At 40.3% G+C, this 20,517-nt stretch overlaps 1 protein-coding gene across 7 annotated transcripts in view; it reads right to left on the bottom strand.

Moving 5' to 3' along the window:
• The window catches only part of tmem161b (transmembrane protein 161B), a 92,902-nt gene that overhangs the window by 21,769 nt on the left and 50,616 nt on the right, over positions 1 to 20,517 (bottom strand). For 3 of the 7 annotated variants that reach the window (XM_073066970.1, XM_073066963.1, XM_073066975.1), the window contains one exon: positions 11,022 to 18,994. In XM_073066970.1, the coding sequence (XP_072923071.1) occupies positions 18,717 to 18,994 (278 nt within the window). In that variant the 3' untranslated portion in view covers positions 11,022 to 18,716. Of the gene's footprint in view, positions 1 to 6,007; positions 6,160 to 11,021; positions 18,995 to 20,517 lie in introns of those variants that run through there. The other 4 variants (XR_012101507.1, XR_012101510.1, XM_073066967.1 and 1 more) reach the window with 3 other exon arrangements.

Genomic DNA, 20,517 nt, shown 5'->3' with positions numbered 1-20,517 from the left:
ACCCAAATAACGCTCAGTGGACACTTTACTCAGTACCTCATGAACCTAATAAAGTGGCCACCACGTGTATGTTCATGGTTTTCTGCTGCTGTAAACCCATCCACTTCAAGGTTCGGTGTGCTGTGCATTCAGAGATGCTCTTCTGCCTACACTGTTGTGGTGTGTGGCTATTTGAGTTGTTGTCTCCTTTCTGTCAGTTCGAACTAGTCTGGCTATTCTCCTCTGACCTCTCCTGTGAAAAAAAGCGCTTTTGCCCATAGAACTGAAAGTTTTATTTTTGCTTCTCATACCATACCATTCTCTGTAAACTGTTGTGCATGGAAATCCCAGAAAATCAGCAGTTTCTGAGATACTCAAACCACCCTGGCTTGCACCACATTCATTCCACAGTCAAAGTCACTTAGATCACATTTTGTCTCCATTCTCATGTTTAGTCTGAACAACAACAGAACCTCTTGTCCATGTCTGCATGCTTTTATGCATTGGGTTGCTGCTATATGATTGGCTGATTAGATATAAGCATTAATGAGCAGGAGTACAGGTTTCTTGTGTCTGTCCACAACTACATATTTATTAAATAAAAGCATGTACACGGGAGATGGCTCTGACTGGTGTATTCACATTGCAGCGAGAGAGCGAGAGCAATGCGTTTGCACAGACAACAGATTAATACGTAGCGATAAGGGGGGCATTTCTCTAAAAGAAATAGATCCATACATTACACTTCCTCCCCTTTCAGTTTAATGCAATGCAACATAAAACTGTATATATGCAAAACGTTCAATTTCCCAAACATAACCAATACGCCAAATAAGCATGCTTTTACAATAACTGTCCAGAAGTAGCTTCACTATACTAATGATTCAGCCTTTTGTGTGGCGCTCTGTTTCATTCAGGATAGCACCTCTGGTCCTGTATAGTGGCATCAGGTTCGGTAGGTGTCTTGCCAATGATAATGTTCTCATCGCGCCTCTGGACTTGTGGAGTGGCATCAGGTTTGGTAGGTGTCTTGTCTAAGACAACATCCTCAGTTTCTGGTGTCACGTTGCTGTACGTGACATCATCACTGCGAGGTAAGTCCGGTGACTGTAATGTGTCTGTTTTGTTGGATGCTGTTGACTCAGGTGTGTTCTTCAGTTGAGCATCCAGTATCTGGTCCACATGACGTCTCCATGTCTGATCTCCAAGATCCATGATATACATCAGTGGCCCAGTTCTTGTAGCTATCCTACTGGGTGTCCATTATCTTCTCGGTAATCACGCATTAGAACTTCTTGTCTAATCTCAAAGCTCTTTACTGCTTCACTTGGCAACTGGCTGAACTGTTTATTCTGCACTTCCCTCCATAGATCTGGTTTCAGCAGGTCTATACGAGATCTCAGAACCCTGTTCACATGAACAGAGTTCTGAAACACTAAAATAAATTTGTCCACCTTGTGCTGTAGAGAAATGCCCTCCTTGTCCATTTTGAGTGGACTTCTTAAACTTTTCAGCCAAACCATTTGTTGCTGGGTGGTGAGGAGATGACTTGAAATATCTGATGCCATTTTTCTTCATCAATAGTCGGAATTTTTCTGACATGTATCGTGGTCCATTGTCACTCACAATTCGTTCTGGTAAGCTGTTTTTGGTGAAGGTAGAGCAGAGGCAGTGTTTGCTGAGGTTGTTGACTTCATTGGTATAACCTCCGGCCACTTTGAATGTGCATCCACAGCAATCAGAAACATGGAGTCCATGAATGGCCCACCATACTCTTTGCCATGGTGATGACAGCTCCTCCCACTGGTATAACAGTGCCTGTAGGGGCACCTTTTGAACCTTTAGCCATCTCGATCAGCTGTTGGCTAAGTCTTCAATCTGTTTATCTATTCCCTTCTCAAACACGTTCTGATTAGCATTAAGCAGCTGTGACAGCCTCAGGTTAGCGCTACCATTTGGGCTGTCATTGCCTGTTGACGTCACACTGATGGCTTTGATTAAGTGCCAGTCTAGTTGGATTTTTCTTAACCATTCCTGTCCACATCGATGCATAAAGCTCTAACTGTTGTGTTTGACCTCCGTAGTCACATTTACTTTCAGTTTGCCATTTTCACCCGTGTTGTTCTTTAGCATCATTGAGGTGTTGTTTAATGGTATCTTAGAAAACAGTTTGTTGTAGCCAGCTTCTGGAGCTATGGACAAAGCTGACCCTGTATCCAGCTCCATTTTCAGTTTTACACCAGACACATCTATTGCAATCCAAGTGGTTTTGTGATCTGCTTCAGTTATACTATACAGTTCTAGGTATGACAGCTCACCTTTGTCTGAGTCTATATTATCTGATTCTGTTTTACATTCAGTAACTTTATGTATTTGCCTAGTTTTGCATTTGAGAATTTTCACTCAGTTGTGATCTCTGTCTGCCTTGCACACTTTCTCTCTGTGACCTTGTCTGTGACACTTTCTAAGAATTTTTCTTTGAACCAGCCGCCATTTGCATCATGGGAGGATTTGCCACATCAATAGCATCTTTGGCTTTTTGAATGATTTATGACATTTTCTGCATTTCACATTCTAACCTACTTTTCTCTAGTTCTGCTGCTTCCTTTGCTGCAGTCGTTAATGATATTGGAATGGTAAATGCCCATTCTAAAGTTAGATCTCTTTCGAACAGTAGCCTTTTTTTGAGTGTTTGACCATGCATGCTGCATACAAGCCAGTCCCTTAATGTATCAGAAAGTCCATCTCTAAAGTCACAGTACTGGGAAAGTTTGCACAGTTCTGCAATGTATTTGGAAATGCTTTCATCTTTAGATTGGTTCCTTTTGTAAAATCTAAATTTCTCAGCTATTACTAGTGGATTAGGGCTCAAGATTTTTTTGTAAATTTGCAACAATTTTGTTAAACGTCTTGCTTGCTGGCTTTTCAGGAGTTACTCAGTTGTGCAAGAGACTGTACGTTCTTGGGCCCATTAAGCTAAGAAGTGCAGGGGCTTTCTTTTGCTCCTCCACGTTTGTGTTACGATACAGTTCAACCCTCTCGATATACGACTCCCAGCCTTCATTAGCACTATCAAATTCATCAACTTTCCCAACTGAAGCCATTGTCATGTTACTTTCACTTTAAATTCAGCACTTTTTACCGTTACTATGCTGTATTTACACCTTTGATAGCGTCCGCTACGGCTTTCTCGTGCTGTTTAACTCTTGCTGTTTCATCCCGTAACTGTCGATGCAGTTTGTGATATTCTCAGACATTCAGGTTCATACTTGTTGTTAATTTGTTGTGTCTGTGCACAACTACATGTTTCTACATGAGAGGTTGGATGTAAAGAGGCTGTCAAATTTGTGCTGCGTTGAGGCCACCCTCAGGGTGGAGGAGCAATCGATTTCTCCTTCCAGTAAAAAAAATCCCTCTTCCCCATTCTCTGTTCTCCACTCTGGCCTCTTAACTCTTCTTACCTGCCTATCACCTCCTGCTGGGTCCCCTCCTCCTTCCCTTTCTCCTATGGTCCACTCCTCTCCTATCAGATTCCTTTTTCTCCAGTCCTTTATCTTTCCAACCCACCTGGCTTAACTTGTCACCAAGTCAAGTCAAGTTTATTGTCATTTCAACCATAAACTGCTGGTACAGTACACAGTAAAAATGAAACAACGTTCCTCCAGGACCATGGTGCTACATGAAACAACACAAAACTACACTAGACTATGTAAAGCAACTGTTACGTACCCGTGACACGTGACAGTGGTACCCTTGTCACGTGACTGGGGTTGAAGTTATACTGGACTTGAGGTAATGGTCTTGTGATGGTGGAGTGATGTCATTTTCCCGCCAGTAGAGGTCATGTGACAGGTTTTTTTTTACAGGTTATAAAAGGAAGACCCATCCTGTCAGGTGGGGCAGTTCGTGGCTAGATTTGCCAAGATGACTTCATGTCACTGCGTGATTTAATGTGATGACGCAGGTTAGTTGAAAAATGAAGTTTTATGTAATGCCTAAAGTTTGAAAGGTCATTGCCAGCAGTTTCTTTGCTGGTGGAGAGTGAAGATAAGAATTTGGAAGATAAAGATCGAGGAGAATCGATTTTCGACGGTGGATTGGTTTCGACCTTATTTGATCCTCATTCGGAAGGATTTCGTTGACTGTTCTCGTGTTAATCTCCGCTGGGATAGCGGGAGATTGAGGACAGAGTGTGGAAGAAGCGGTTAGTGCCATTAAACCATTACGTTTCATAAAAATTCGACGTGGGAAGAGTTCGACGCCGGGAATCGAAGGACAATGACGTGGAAGAGAATTTAAATCGCTTTAAAAAGTCTCTCCTTTTTAAAATGGACTGTGAGCTTTTGAACTTTCGGCATACCGCTTTAAAGAACTGTTTTTTTTTCAATACCGCTTTAAGAACTGTCTGAACTGCAACGCTATTAAGAACTGTGAAGCTGCCGCACAGCAGCTGAGTTCCGGTTAAATAGTGTTTGTTTACTTTTGGGGGGTTTGTTTTCAATGTTTAATAAATGTGTTATTTGTTATAAAAACCCTTGCCTAACTCATATATATTTATTGTTGCCTGAATACGTAACACAACATAAAAACTACACTAGACTACAGACCTGCACAGGACTACATAAAGTGCGCAAAGCAGTGCAGGGAAGTAGAATAATTAATAAACAGGACAATAGGCACAGTAGAGGACAACTTACAATATAATAATAAATGATGTAGATGTCTGTCTAGACTCTGGGTATCGAGGAGTCTGATGGCTTGGGGGAAGAAACTGTTGCACAGTCTGGTCAGGAGAGCCCGAATGCTTCGGTACCTTTTGCCAGATGGCAGGAGGGAGAAGAGATTGTGTGAAGGGTGCGTGGGGTCCTTCACAATGCTGTTAGCTTTATGGTGCAGCGTGTGGTGCAAATGTCAGTAATAGCAGGAAAAGAGACCCCAATGATCTTCTCAGCTGACCTCACTATCTGCTGCAGGGCCTTGAGATCCGAGATGGTCCAATTCCCGAACCAGGCAGTGATGCAGCTGCTCAGGATGCTGCTCTTGATACATCCTCTGTAGAATGTGATGAGGATGGGGGGGTGGGAGATGGACTTTTCTCAGCCTTCGCAGAAAGTAGAGACAGTGCTGGGCTTTCTTGGCTATGGAGCTGGTGTTGAGGGACCAGGTGAACACCAAGAAATTAGGTGTTCTTAATGATCTCAACGGAAGAGCCATCAATGTTCAGTGCAGAGTGGTCGCTTCGTGCTCTCCTGAAGTCAACAACCATCTCTTTTGTTTTATTCACATTCAGAGACAGGTTGTTGGCTCTGCACCAGTCTGTTAGCCGCTGCACCTCCTCTCTATATACCTACTCATTGTTCTTGCTGATGAGACCCACCACGGTCGTGTCATCGGCAAACTTGATGATGTGGTTTGAGCTGTGTGTGGCAGCACAGTCGTGGGTCAGCAGAGTGAACAGCAGTGGACTGAGCACACAGCCCTGGGGGCCCCCCCGTGCTCAGTGTGATGGTGTTGGAGATGCTGCTCCCGATTCGGACTGACTGAGGTCTCCCAGTCAGGAAGTCTAGGATCCAGTTGCAGAGGGAGGTGTTCAGGCCCAGCAGTTTCAGCTATCCACCTTCTGCTCAATCCAATTTTATATTCTGACATCTTCCTCCTTCCTTTTCAGTCCTGAAGAAGGGTCTCAGTCCAAAATGTTGACTGTTTATTAATTTCCATCGATGCTGCCTAACCTGCTGAATTCCTCCAGCATTTTGTATGTGTTGCTTTGGATTTCCAGCATCTGCAGAATTTCTGGGGTTTATGATTTGCCAGTCTCTTTAGTTGGTTTGCTTGGGTAGGTCATGGACGTGTGCTTGTTTATTTACGTAGAGATACAGTGCGGAAAGGTCAGGTCGTTCGGATGTTGCTGAATCCGTGGATGTGATGGGAACAACCCTTTCCAGCCTAATGAGCAGCAATGCCCGGGTACCTATTTAACCCTAGCTTAATCACAGGACAATTTGCAATGACAAATTAACCTACTAACCTGTACGTCTTCGAACTGTGGGAGCAAATCAGGGCACTCAGAGGAAACCCACGCATTCATGGGAAGAATGTTTGAACTCCTTACAGACCACGTTAGAAGTGAACTCCAAACTCCAACATCCCGAGCTGTATTAGCGTCAGCTAACTGTCACACTAGAAGAAAGAATAACAAAATAATTGGATAATTATCAAGACCTAACTGGTTTGGATTAATTAACCTTACAGTCCAGTTATTGCCAACAATATTGGGGAAGTCTTAAAGAAACAAAGTCCAAATGAAAGGTCCTATAGGGGAATATGTTCCTTTACTTGCAATAAAGAAGTTTAATTATCTAGAGTATAGTTTAAAAATACACCTCTCCAAAGGTATGATTATAGTTTAAAAATACTGGGAGTAAAGAAGAATGTGCAATTACAATATAGCATAAGTTTTACTACATTACACCAAGTATATTCAAACATCAGCCACCGACTGAATAGTGCTAGTGGAGCCTATGCAAGATTAAGGAGAAGAGTTTTTGAAGATCGTAACCTGCAGCTCCAAACCAACCTTCTGGTCTGTAGAGCTGTTGGCTTTCCTACAATATCATATGGAGCTGAATCGTGGATCACCTACAGCAGACACCTGAAAGCCATGGAACAATAACACCACAGAACCTTACAAACAACACACACTAAAATGCCGGAGTCCTGCTGAAACATCAACTGTACTCTTTTTCCTAGATGCTGCCTGGCCTTCTAGGTTCCTCCAGCATTTTGTGTGTGTTTTTCAGATTTCCAGCATCTGCAGATTTTCTCTTGTTTGTGATTGAAGAACCTTACAAATGATTTTGAGGATCAGCTGGAAGGAGACACACTATCACCAGCGTACTGGAGGAGGACAACATGAACAGCATCTCCAGCACGATAAAGCAACACCAGCTCCAGTGGACAGATCATGACATCCGGATGCTTAGGTTGTGTCTCCCCAAACAGATTCTTTACTCCCAGTTGAAGGAAGGTCAGTGAGCCGCTGATGGGCAAAGTAATGCTTCAAAGATAACATCAAATTCAGCCTGAAGAATTTCAATATTACACCTAAAAACTGAGAAGACATTGCACTCAATAGATACACCTGGAAGAAATCTTTTCAAGAGGGAGCTGCACTACCTGAGAGTGACCTACACTGTGACGCAGAGAATGAGTGGCAGCTTCAAATGCAGAGACTAAACAACCTAAAGACCCAACCACCAACCACAGCCCACACTGCACCAGAATATGTGGTTCCCACATCAGCCTCTACACACACCTGAGGACCCACCAATAGACAACCCATTAGGAGAACATCATACTCAACCCCAGTGGTTGTATTACCACACCAAATATCCTCAAATGGAGAGTCCTGGGCTAATATCATCAAGATTTTTCTAAGACTATAATATCTCAGATAGAACTCTCTCTTATCAGGGATAGTTACCAGCACTATTAGTCACACACCATCAAGTTTAGGAACGGTTAACTCCCTTAAAAGAGGATTTCTCAACCTTTTTTGGCTATGGATCAATACCATTAAGTGAGGGGTCCATGGACCCGAGGTTGAGAACCCCTGCCTCAAACCAACCAGCAAAACCCTTATCACTACAGCTTAACAACTCTGTGAGCACTCTGATCACTTTGCACTAAAGTGGACTGTTCCTTTCTCTTCTAATGTCTTTCCTTGTAAAAATTATGGAGAGAGATGTTAAAGGAGGATCATACAGTAGAAATATAAACACAGGAGGCTCTGCAGATGCTGGAAACCTTGAGCAACTCACGTTAAAGCACGGGAGGAACTCAGCATCAGGCAGCATCCATGGAGAGAAAAACATAAATTAGACATAAACATTGAATACTGTGCAAAAATCTGAGGCATGTATCTGGCTAGGGTGCACAGTACTGCAGTAATTTTATGTATTGCGCTGTACTGCAGCTGCGAAAAAAACAATTTCATGACCTATGTGAGTGATGATAAACCTGATTCTGACATGGGTCTCTATTGTGGAGTGAGAGTGGGAAGGGGGCAGGGAGAGGGGAATCATGGTTGGGAAAATGGGAAGGGAGAAGGGAGGGAGAGGGAAGCAGCAGAGAGGTATTCTATTATCATCAATAAACCAATTGTTTGGAATCAAATGACCTTGCCTGGTGTCTCAAGGCTGGGTGTGTCTGTACCATGCAAGCCCTCACCCCTGGCATTCCTTCTCTACCACCTGTCCTACATCCCTCCTGTGGTGCTCCAAGCCTACCATTCCCAACGTCCTTTGTTCCCATCAGATTTACAAACTCGCTCTCTGCTCCACGTTGACAAATACAGTATTGTGCAAAAGTCAGAGGCACCCTTGCTATATACACAGTCTGTACCTAAGGCTACTGCACAGTTCTATATAATTATTTTTTTTCTTGTTAATGCTGTGTCTATGATGCCATGTGCCTGTAACACTGCTGCATGGATATGGCAATAAACCTGATTTTGAATTTTTTGTTCCTGAAACAACACATTTGTCCCTCAGATGGCCTTTGAGTCAGCATACACTGATTGGTTAACGTATTAGGGATAGGTGTGGAACCCAGTGTGGTCTGCTGCTGCAGTAGCCCATTCAAGGTTCAATGTGTCGTGCATTCAGAGATGCTCTTCTGCACACCACCGTTGAGAAATGTTTGAGTTACTGTCACCTTCCTGTCAGCTTGAATCAAATTAGACCATTCTCCTCTCATCTCTCTCATTAACAAGGTGGTTGTTCCCATAGAACTTGTGTTCACTGAATTGTTTTTTTTTGTTTGAATTACAATGCGGAACAGGCCCTACTGGGCCTTCGAGCCACGCTGCCCAGCAGTCCCCCAATTTAATCCTATCCTAATCAGTGGACAATTTACAATGACCAGTTATCTACCAACCTGTACGTCCTTGGACTGTGGGAGGAAACCGGAGCACCCAGAGGAAACCACGCAGTCATGGGGAGAATGTATAAGCTCCTTACAGGCAGCACTGGGAATTACACCTGGTCGCCTATACTGTGAAGCGTTCTGCTAACCACTACGCTACTGTGCCACCCCTTTTTCACACCATTCTCTGTGAACTCTAGAGGCTGCTGTGCGTGAAAATCCCAGGAGATCAGCAGTTTCTGAGAGTCAAACCACCTTGACTGGCACCAACAATTATCCCATGGTCAAAGTCACTTAGATCACATTTCTTCCCCATTTTGGTGTTTGGTCTGAACAACGTAACCATGCCTTTCATGCATGGAGTTGCTGCCACATGATTGGCTGATCAGATGTTTGCATTAGTGAGGTGTAAAGTTATACCTTATAAAGTGGCCACTGAGTATATTTGTAGCTATCCACACTAAGTACTGACTTCTGTAACAATACTTCACTCCAGTCCACCTCAGCTAACTTAGATTTTTATTAATATATTTTAATATACTCTTCCGCAAACTCCCTTCCTATTTTACCTTTTGTAAACATGGGATACAAGTCAGTCACCAGTGTTATAATTCGCACCAAGTCCTGTTCACACATCATCAACTTCTGCTACGTTGCATTGTGTTATAAAGAAATTAAGAACTCCTATCTTGTTTTCAAATCCTTGCAGTTTTACTCCTGGCCACCTCTATCTTCTAAAATGATGTCCAAATTTAATCACAACTCTATTCACAGCCTTGGCTTTAGTTGTCAATATTGTAGACCTCTGCCTTTCCCTCCCTAAGTTTCTCTACTTCAGATTTCCCCCTTCAGCATGCATATTTTAACTCCCACCTTCCAAAGACGTGCTGGTAAATAGGTTAACTGACGAATATAAATTGTCCTGTGATTAGGCTGGGTTAACTAGGTAGGGTTTTGGGTTGCGTAGCTCAAAGGGCCATTAGAACCTATTCTGCGTTATATCTCTAAATTATTAAAATCTCACCTCTTTGACCAACCTTATTTGTGTCTCATTTCTTTAATAATTGTTAACATTGTCGCATGTTTTTTAATGTAGTTTGTCAATGCCAAGTGTCATAGGCATATTTCTGTACATTGCTTTGTGTTCATCTCTTAATTGTATCTACTTGTAATAAGTTATCTCACAAATGAATTTATTCTCAATGTGCAAATACCTTTATGACTATAAATATCCATTTAACTGAATTAGAATGTTTCTGTTCTGTGCAAAAGCTAGAGTTACAATCTCTTAATACTTCATGACCCGAGGACATACATTTTACAAGTCATTTCCAAGTGGTAATATAGAAATTGCAGTAGTCAGTATGCAAGTAACAAGCTCTCACGATCAGGAATGAAGAAAAAATGCCCAGATGATTTTGTTGGGTTTATATTGAGGAAATCATACAGCCTCAGAATAGAAACTTCATTTAGACAGTGATGAGGAGGAATTTCTTAGCCAGAGGGTGGTGAGTCTGTAGAATTTATTGTCATAGATTGCAAAAGTGGTCAAGTCATTGGATATATTTAAAGCAGAGGTTGATGGGTTCTTGATTAGTCAGGGTGTCGAAAGTTATGGGGAATGGGGTTGAGAGGGTAAGTAAATCAGCGATAATCTTTGGTCCATGGTCTGAAACTTCCACTGTCCTTCTACGGGAGCCTTTTGTGTCTACTCAAAAGAGAAGGCAATGGGCCCAGTTTGACAGCCGATTCTAAAGAATATGCCTGTAATGATGGTCCTGGAGATGATCCAGTGGCACATTCACCTGATTTCCACCTGGCATTTCCATGCAAGTAAAACAATCACACCATACCATTTTCACCTGGACAAGCATGAGTAATTACCTGTTCTGCTGCTGCCTTCCCAACACTTTCCTACATGAGTCCTCCTTTCAATGTTCCCTAGTCCAAACCCATACCAGGTAAGGGCCCTGATAGAACTGTTCAGTTCAAGGTTGAAAACTACTGGTACATTATTAATAATTTAACCAAATAATGGGCAAATAAGATGATTATTTGGAAAATTTGCTCATAAATATGTGGAACACTGATTCTTTAAAAAAAAACATGCAACACTGTTCAGCTTGAGATATGCACAAGCTTTATTTAACATTTTTTGTTCATGAAAAATATTTCTAATGACTAGTAAATAGTTTATTCACATGAACAAGTTCTGCTGCTGTTGTTGGGTTTTACCTGCTGTAATACTTCAAATTCAAGATGCTATATATTTTTTAAACTCCTGTTCTGCAATTACAGCTTTCATACTGCACTTTAGTATAATTACTAGGGGTAATCATTAGCTCAGATTGGTTCCAAAGGCTGTAGAAGAGTCAAACTGGAATATTTTGAGTACTATGTACAAAATGCAGCAGATTGTTCATTCACATTCTCTTTGGTGTTTGGTAATCCTTCGAACCAGATAGGATCTTCATTCAAAACACATCAACTTTATTGCCTAGAATTTTAATCAATGCTTTAAGTACACAATTCGAACCCAGATTCCATAAATTATGAATGAAATACATTTTCACTACTCTTTTAGATTTGTACAATATAACTTAAAGAAAACATCAAGTTGTTTGTGCAATCACTTCACAATCTTAAAATTGGCAACCATGCACATACAAGAAACAGTCATAAAGATAAGAAAAACTTAGAAGATATTTGGTATTTGAAAGGTTATCCATACAGAAACCCAGCTCAGTTACATGTTATGGTCAACGTTCCCTCTAATTCTTTCTTCGCAGCTGCGCAAACCAACCATTGCATTGAGCAGGAAATTTTTACATGGCCTGAAAATGGCTCAGCACCTCTAAAAGTGTTTTTTGTAATATGCATACTCTGGTTGGATTGAGATGTTCTCCAATCTCGGCAATCCATTTGTGAATGTTTCGTCACCATACGAGCAGACATCATCAGTGAGCACTGATGTCTCCTCCTATGGTGGAGAAACATTTGCAAATGGATTGCGAAGATTAGAGAACTCAACCCAACTATCAGCCACCCGAGTTATTTCCATGCATACTATGAATATTTAAAATGAAACGTGAAAAATCACACTTTTGATGCTATTTATTAACGAAGGATATAATGAAATGCAGTACAAAGAAAATCTTTTTTGTATTTCGTAAACTTTTTCTTATCTGTCTTTATTCAAGCTGCACAACAAAGGCCATGTGCGTGGGAATATTTCAGTTACTGCACGGCCGCAGACCTGCACAGCAGAGGGAACAGTGATTAGAGAAACTAGTACTTAGTCACCCTGATTTCTTCATAAACCCACTGGTTATTAGCAGTCAAATAGAATTTGAACTTAAGAGTAAGGAGCCACAACCTGATACAATTACAACCTCTGAATGATAAGTTCTGATATTAAATGCACAATCAAACATCATGACAAACTTGTGATGAATTATTTACTACCTTGTGATCTGCAATTTTTTAAAATAAGGGCCTCAGAGAATAAAAAGCCTTTTTATTTTGCCAGATTTTGCAAAAGGGGTTACTGTATTATACAACTGCAACATTTGTGTTGATGTTCACAAGTAATATTCCATAAACTACTGCTAGAATGACAATTTTTACCATGCATTATTTTATTAAGATGTGTGTCCTTAACTGGAGGTGGTGGTGCTTTTTTTCTTTAAAATTGAATTGTTATAAGTTTCTTCAATTTTTTTTATATTTCTGAAAAGTTGACTGGTTAATTAATTTATTTATTGAGATACAGCGTGGAATAGGACCTTAAGGTCCTTCGAACCATGCCACCCAGCAACCCCTGATTTAACCCTAGCCAAATCACAGGACAACTTACAATGACCAATTAATCTGCCACTGGTACATCTTCAGATTGTGAGAGGAAACCAGAGCAACCAAAGGAAACCCATGCAGTCACAGTGTCAATATACAAACTCCTTACAGAGAGAACTGAACCTGGGTCATTGGTACTGTCAAGTGTTGTGTTAACCACGATGCTACTGTGCCACAATTGTGAACTAGTTTAGAACTGGAGGCATTTATAGACCAGACTATGGCTGGTTTTTTTTGCTGAAACGCTAGTTTCATGTTTACTTTGAATAACTTTTGCTTTTCCAGATTTGTCTGCTTTATATAAAATTATATTAAAATTTTAAACTGCTACGCACAAGTATGAAGTTGTGTTTCCTGGATCTTTTATTTGTGTTTCTGGATTACTATAGTGGTGTACCACCACAACTCCATTCTCTCCACTATAACCAAAATAAATTGAATGACAAACTTGCAGTCTTTTGGAGAAGTATTCACATCATAAAATTTTAAGTAGGTTAATAAAACTTTTGTCTTAAGTAACCAGTTCAGTCTCCAAGGTGACCAATTCCTACTAATTTTACTGAAACATGTATCTTACTATAACCAAGATACAACTACCCTCATAAATACAAGAAAATATCCCACTTCATTCAAATCAATAGCAACAATATTATTAAAAGAAAGGCTTCAAGCCATTTAAGTGCATTCAAATATAAATACAATTCTCTAGAAAGGCCTCAGACAATTACTGCTGGTTAGGAGGTTATGGATAGCTACTTCCAAATTGACCACAGCCTTCTTGTGGTTTGGAAGCTTGCTTGTCTCAATGACCTGGAGAGCTATGTTGGCTGGAGTCTAGGCTTTATGCTTTTGCTCTTGGTAGGGTCACCCATGCCAAACAGGTCAAAGGGTTGTCAGATTAAAACTGGTCCTCCAGGTTCAGGGGTTCAGCTCAGGGCTAACAACCCCAACTGGCGAAACAAAATTGTTATGGAAACAGCAACGAAGCCCTACATCTGAGTGGGACAGTATTCCTCAGTCTTCACCTGGGACTTGCATGAATGACAGTAGTGAAAACCAAAAGGAAACATGATGAAGGAAGACCTGTACACTGCCAGAGACGTAGGATCTTCATTGCTGGTCCTAAATGCCAGCGGCGTAACGGGCAATAAACATGGATAACTACCCATTATCATGGAATATCTGATTCCATAATTAGGTTTGACACATTAACTTTAGGACTTTGATTCAGAATCAAAATTGTTCAAATTCTCTCCTAGGATCTTGACTTCACTGGTATTTATTTACTTTTAGAGATACAGTGTGAAACAGGCCTTTCCGGCCCTGCACCCACATCTCCTAAGCAAGCCTAATTTAATCTCCAGACAAATTACAGTGACCAATTAACCTATTAACTTGTACGTCTTTGGAGCACCCAAAAAATAATCCATGCATTCCATAGGGAGGACACAAAGAGGCTCCTTACAGCTGTTGCTGGAATTCAACTCTAACAACCCCAGCTGTAATAGCATCTTGTTAATGGCAATGCTACTGTCTATTAAACCTTATCCATTTATATCAGCTAACAGTTAAATATTAACACTAAATCTGTTTGTCAAATATGAAATACATTATTCCTTAATAATCTTCAAGAACATTACTTGTAATTAAGAAAGGAATATAACCTCATTTTATTCTGTGAGTAACGTACAAAATACTGGAGGAATTCAGCAGATTGAGCAGCATCTGTGTAGAGCAGGGATCCCAACCTGGGGTTCACAGACCCCTTGGTTAATGGTAGGGGTTCATGGCCTAAAAAAAAAGGTTGTGAACCTGATATAGAGGAATAAATGGTCGATGCTTCGGGCGAAGACCCTTCATAAGGACTTGCCACCTCATTGAGACGTCATCATATATATGCCCGCAACTTCGGCTATATTTTCCCCTCCATAGATGCTGCTTGACTCTGGATTTCCAGCAACTGCAGAATCTGGTGTTTATAATTTTATTAAACTCCTCTCTGATCTACAATTGTGCAGGTGGGATGTCAGCTTTGCCTGGACACACAGCAAGATACGTTGTACAAAACAGCCACCTTGATTGGGTGCTAGGAGTGCCTTTGCTAGTTTGAGATGGAGTTGCCTGGTTTTACTTGATTCACCCTCTTCTTACCCAATACCATTTGCAGACCACCTATAGCACTGTAGCCAATACTGATGCTGACTTTACAGTCTAGCTCCTAACTGGCAAGGTGAACGAGAACAAATTACACCTGTCAACAGCTATTGACAAAATGGATCAATAAATTAGTTATTTACTCTAACTCGTCAGTACTGCTCAAAAAATTTATGATTACATTACTTCTGTCTTTTGGTACAAAGAGGGATAACTATGTCTTTTTGTCCATAAAATGTCAATTATGCCCATATCTAACAATCTATAATGGAAAAAAATTAAACCAAGTACAGACCAATTCCAGTGACTGACGATAGAGATTTCAGCTATGATTTAGGTTCCATTAGAAAGATCATACTTTCTTCAATGTTACGTCAGTACAAGTCATATTCACAGAGGAAGTTGTAATTACATAAAGAATACAAAAGGACTAATTTTATTTGCTTCAAACATACAACTATATACAGCTTAGTAGGTATAATAAATGGATATTACTTTAAGGGTTATGCCTCATTAGAAAATGGTCAATTAAGATTAATTGCTACTTCTGGCATTTTATACTAATAAACTGAATTTCAATCTTACTTTTCTGATATGTTTTCATTATTTAGTTTGCATCCACAGTAATTGCACTTAACTTTCAAAGAAGATAAATAGAGATGGAAAAGGGCCAGAGATCATAGCTGGCCAAAAATGTATCAAAAATATGCTGCTGTACCACAGAGATGAAGCAACATTCTGGACTGTTTGATTAGTCTGCGATTTGTCCAAAATAGCACCATTCAAGGACGGTGCATATAATTTGTATTTAAACGATAACATCCAATAAAACTCTTGGAAACTTGAAGCATGTTTATTACTTGCATGTCCTTAGCAAACTGAATTAAAATCGATAGCCTAATCAAGTGTAGCATCCCATCTATTGCTTGGCAAAGGAAATGTAACATTCCATAACATTCAAGAAAATACCATTCAGCAGCAGGACAAGTATAACAAAACAGATTTAAATAAAACTTACTTGGCACATTACATTTTCTTGAGGAAATATTAAATAATTCTGTAGCAATTACTGAAATTCAATTTAATTGAGGGGGTAGCTTTTATAAACTACATTTAATGAACAAAATTGCAACCAAAAATCAAACTCTCATCTTTTCATGGATTGGAAATGTTGGAGGTTTACCAATTAAATAAGTTATAGTTTTTAAAAATTATTATATATTGCAATGTACTGCTGCCACAAACAACAAATTTCATGACATTTGCCAGTGATATTAAACCCGATACTGAATCTGATTACAAATCGTGGAGCCTGTTTTAATCACAAGAGCCTTTCTCTTCTACATTGTATCTTGTATCATCCAATCTCTCAGTAACATCTTTTGCAACGTTTTAGAGCGTGAAGACCATTATATAACTGCATGATGCCATTACAGGCAGTCAAATGCATACCATAAATATTTTAAGCATTTAAATTTCAATTTACTATGGAATTTAGTAAGAAATTTCCTGATGTAAAAGTTAAGATGTTACAGTATCAAACAAAGAAAAGTAAATCCATCAGCTTGTAAGTGAAGTTCCATTCAATAGATTTGAAAGTTATGTAAAAAATTTGAATTCCAGTTCATGATACGATGTAGTTAAGAGCGCTGAGGTGCTTCTAAAAATTAGCTTCCTGCAATGAGGCAAGCCACAATCCATTGTATTGCGGGTTTTTTTGGACAATACAAAAACACTTTTAAAATAAAAATCATTTACCTAATGTCTCATCTCAAGCGATAAATCAAACTCTCTTACAGCAACAACCACAACTTCAAAGAAATTTGTTCCCTTAAAAATCTGAAATATTTAACTCTTACTGTAATATACAGTAGTTATAGTCTCATTCCAGCTGTAAAGACTTCTTTACAGTGAAAAGATGCTGGATTTTCCAACAAAAGGATAAATAAAACACATTTTAACAAACGGCTCAGTTATTCCTAAGGAGTCCCTCAATACAAATTGCTGATCAGATTGAATTTTCTTAGCTCTAAATTTAAAACCAATTCTGCCAAGGACGGTCTCAAGTCCAGCTGCGAAAGGAGAGTTGAACATGGGGCTAGCAACCCCATCCTGTAAAAACCCAGTGCTACAGGAACGCAAACAGAAGCTTTAAAAGACCTCAACTCTGGGAGAGGGAGGATGTACCAAGAAGATGGGCTACACCTGGGGACAACTTGAATGACTGGCCCTGGATAGAGCACTCAGGCAAGCTGCTATTGGCAGCCTATACCCCAGTAGGAGAACTGGGCTTAAGAAGAAGACAACATTTAGAATCAATTAAACTTTATGTTTAAAATTATCACAGGGTACAACTGATAAAGTCCATTCGTACTTGCCTTGGGAGAGGGAAACGAAAAGTCTCATCCATTATCTTAATGTTTGCATAAGCATATTGAAGGGATTACAAAAAGTGTTCACGTTCAAATCAAGCTACACATTAACAAAAACACGAGAGATTCTGCAGTTGCTGGAAATCCAAAGCAACTCACATAAAAGACTGAAGGAACTCAGTAGGTCGGACAGCAACTATGGAAATGAATAAACAGCCCACGTTTCGGGATGAGAAGGGGGAAGATACTAGAATAAAATGGTGGCTGGAGGGGAAGGAGGACAGCTAGAAGGCGATAGGTAAAGCCAGGCGGGAGGTGAAGATAAAGGGCTGGTGAGAAAGGAACCTGATAGGAGAGGGGAGTGGACCATGGGAAGAAGGACAGGCACCAGTGGGAGGTGACAGCCATGTGAGAAGAGGTAAGAGGCCAGAGTGAGGAATAGAAGAGGGGAGGGGAGTTTTTTTTTTCCCTGGAAGGAGGAATTGATATTCGAGCCATCAAGTTGGAGGCAACCCAGACAGAATATAAGGTGATGCTCCTCCACCCTGAGGGTGCCCTCATCGTGGTACAAGAAGAGGCCATGGACCAAAATGTCCGAATGAGAATGAGAATCAGAATAAAAATTTTTAACCATCGGGAAGTTCCACTTCTAGTGGATGGAGCACAGATGTTCATGAAGCAGACCCCCAATTTACAAAGGGTCTCAGCAATGTTGAGGATGTCGAATCGGGCAATGTCATTTTGTAAAGCTAATGCCAGAATGAAGTTCTGACCTTTTGCTTACTTTTAGATTTAAGATTCTGATCTTAAATTTCTAAGCAGATTAACATTTATGTAACACACTCAAAATGGTGGAAGAACTCAGCAGGTCATGCAGCATCTATGGAGAGAAATAAACAGTTGGCATTTTGGGCCTGTTCTCTTACAAATCTTCATCAGGGTCTTGGCCTAAAATGCTACAGTTTATTCCCCTCCATAGATGCTGCCTGACCTGCTAAGTTCTTCCACCATTTTTATGTGAGTTACTCTGATTTCCAGCATCTGCAGAATCTCCTGTGTTTAAAACCCAGTAGAGTTGGAGAACTAAATCCATCAATTTTTAATTTTATCCAATTATCCATCAACTTTAAACCACTTCGGCCAAATAATCTTTTGTTGATAACTGCAAAGTTCATGCAAAGATAACTGACCTAACCATTGCATTAGTAACATGACATCATTCCAGCCTCTAAATTTCAAATTGTTAAGACATTTAACCACCCTGAGAACCAGAGGAAGTATTGGAACTGAGCAGGTTAATCTGTGTTCTGTATTTCAGCAATATGCTGATTCCACAATGGTTTAAAATATCCTTTTGTTTTAATCTCCAAAAAGTGGCTTTGATTTGATGTTCTAGGAGAATATTTGGACGTCCAGCTTTACCATGCTAGTCACTCATGCGATTGTCAAGTACTGATGATAGAACAATCCAAAAAGGCTCGTAGAGAACAGGCAAGCTGCAATCCACCATGTTAGAAAGGAGAGGAGGCCTCGGAAGAGTAATGGAGTGAAAACGTTCTGCAGACCATCCAGTGCCATTGTTATCTGTGCAACTGTCAGCTTTTTGCTTTCATTGGCTACAAGAGTAGATGATTTGACAGAATTGGAGGCTTCAGTGATCTCCTTAGGAGACATATATGAAGGTTCTGAGAGGAGTCCCCAGGAATGGTGACCTGTTTCGTGAAAATATAAATGGAACACCAGTTGATCAATCACTTCCAAAGCTTTAGTTTTTTATTTTTCTGTTATCACTAAAATGAAAACATTGAGGTAAACTATAAAGATGACCACAATCCCAAGCAATGAATTTAAATGGCATAAGTATACACTCAGTGACCACTTTATTAGGTATCTCTCTGTATCTAACAAAGCAGCCCCTCACTGTATATTCATGGTCTTCTGCTGCTGTAGCCCATCTACTTTAAGGTTCTACAGGTTGTGTGTTCAGAGATGCTCTTCTGCACACCACTGTGGTTATTTGAGTTACCATTGCCTTCCTGTCAGCTTGAAGCAGCCTGACCACTCCCATCTCACCTCTCTCATTAACATTTCCCCACAGAACTGCTGCTTACTGGATAATTTATGTTTCTTGCACCGTTCTCTGGAAACTCTGGAGACTTGTGCATGAAAATCCCAGATCAGCAGTTTCTGAGATACTCAAACCATCTCGAAAGGGACCAATAATTCCATAGTCAGTCACTTAGATCACATTTCTTCCCCATTCTGATGGTAGATCTGAACAACTGAACCTCTTGACCATGTCTGCATGCTTTTATGCACTGAGTTGCTGCCACATAATTAGCTCATTAGATATTTGCATTAACGAGCAGCTGTACAGGTGAATCTAACAGAGTGACCACTGAGTGAAAAGTCATCTAGTCTTCAAGTTGAAAGGACAAAATAAATAATGCTAGTGTTTATTCTGCTTATGAGCATGGACCCACCTTGTTTCCATATCTTTTTATTCTACTCTCCCACAAACAGTTGCACAGGTGTTCAAACACCTGTTCAAGGACATCTTCAATCTTCCATTGCTGCTGTTAAAGGTTCCCACCTGCTCCAAAATGCCATCAATCATACCGGTTTCCAAGAAGAGCAGGGAAAGCTGCCTTAATGACTATCACCCACTTGCACTCATGTCTGTAGTGATCATGGCTGACCATGGCTAGAATTAACCATGGACCTGGTACCATGGAGAACATTCAAACTGATTGTATCACCATCTGGTGTGGAGGATCAGAAATTGCTGCAAAAAGTTATAAACTTAGCCAGCTTCAACATGGGCACTAGCCTTCCCAGTGAGGACATCATCAAAAGGCGATGACTCAAGAAGGGAGTATCTATCATTAAGAACCCCCATTACCAAGCACATGCCCTCTTTTCATTACTACCTTCAAGGAGGAGTTACAGGAGCCTGAAGACAGACAGACAGACACACACACACATTTTAGGAACAGCTTCTTCCCCTCCACCATCAGATGTCTGAACAGACAATGAACCCATGAACACTTACTCACTATTTTTGTTTTTGCACTACTTATGTGTAAATACACAAACCTTTTGTAATTTGTAGTATATTTTAAGTATTACACTGTACTACTGCCAGAAACAGCAAATTTCATGAATACATCACTGATAATAAATCTGGACAACTCACACAAAATACTGGTATCCTCGACATCCAACACATCACTCT

Source organism: Hemitrygon akajei, chromosome 2 (assembly GCF_048418815.1).
Source record: "Hemitrygon akajei chromosome 2, sHemAka1.3, whole genome shotgun sequence".
Taxonomy (NCBI): domain Eukaryota; kingdom Metazoa; phylum Chordata; class Chondrichthyes; order Myliobatiformes; family Dasyatidae; genus Hemitrygon; species Hemitrygon akajei.
The sequence above is the reverse complement of the archived record's forward strand: the minus strand, read 5'-3'. Positions and strand labels throughout refer to the sequence as shown.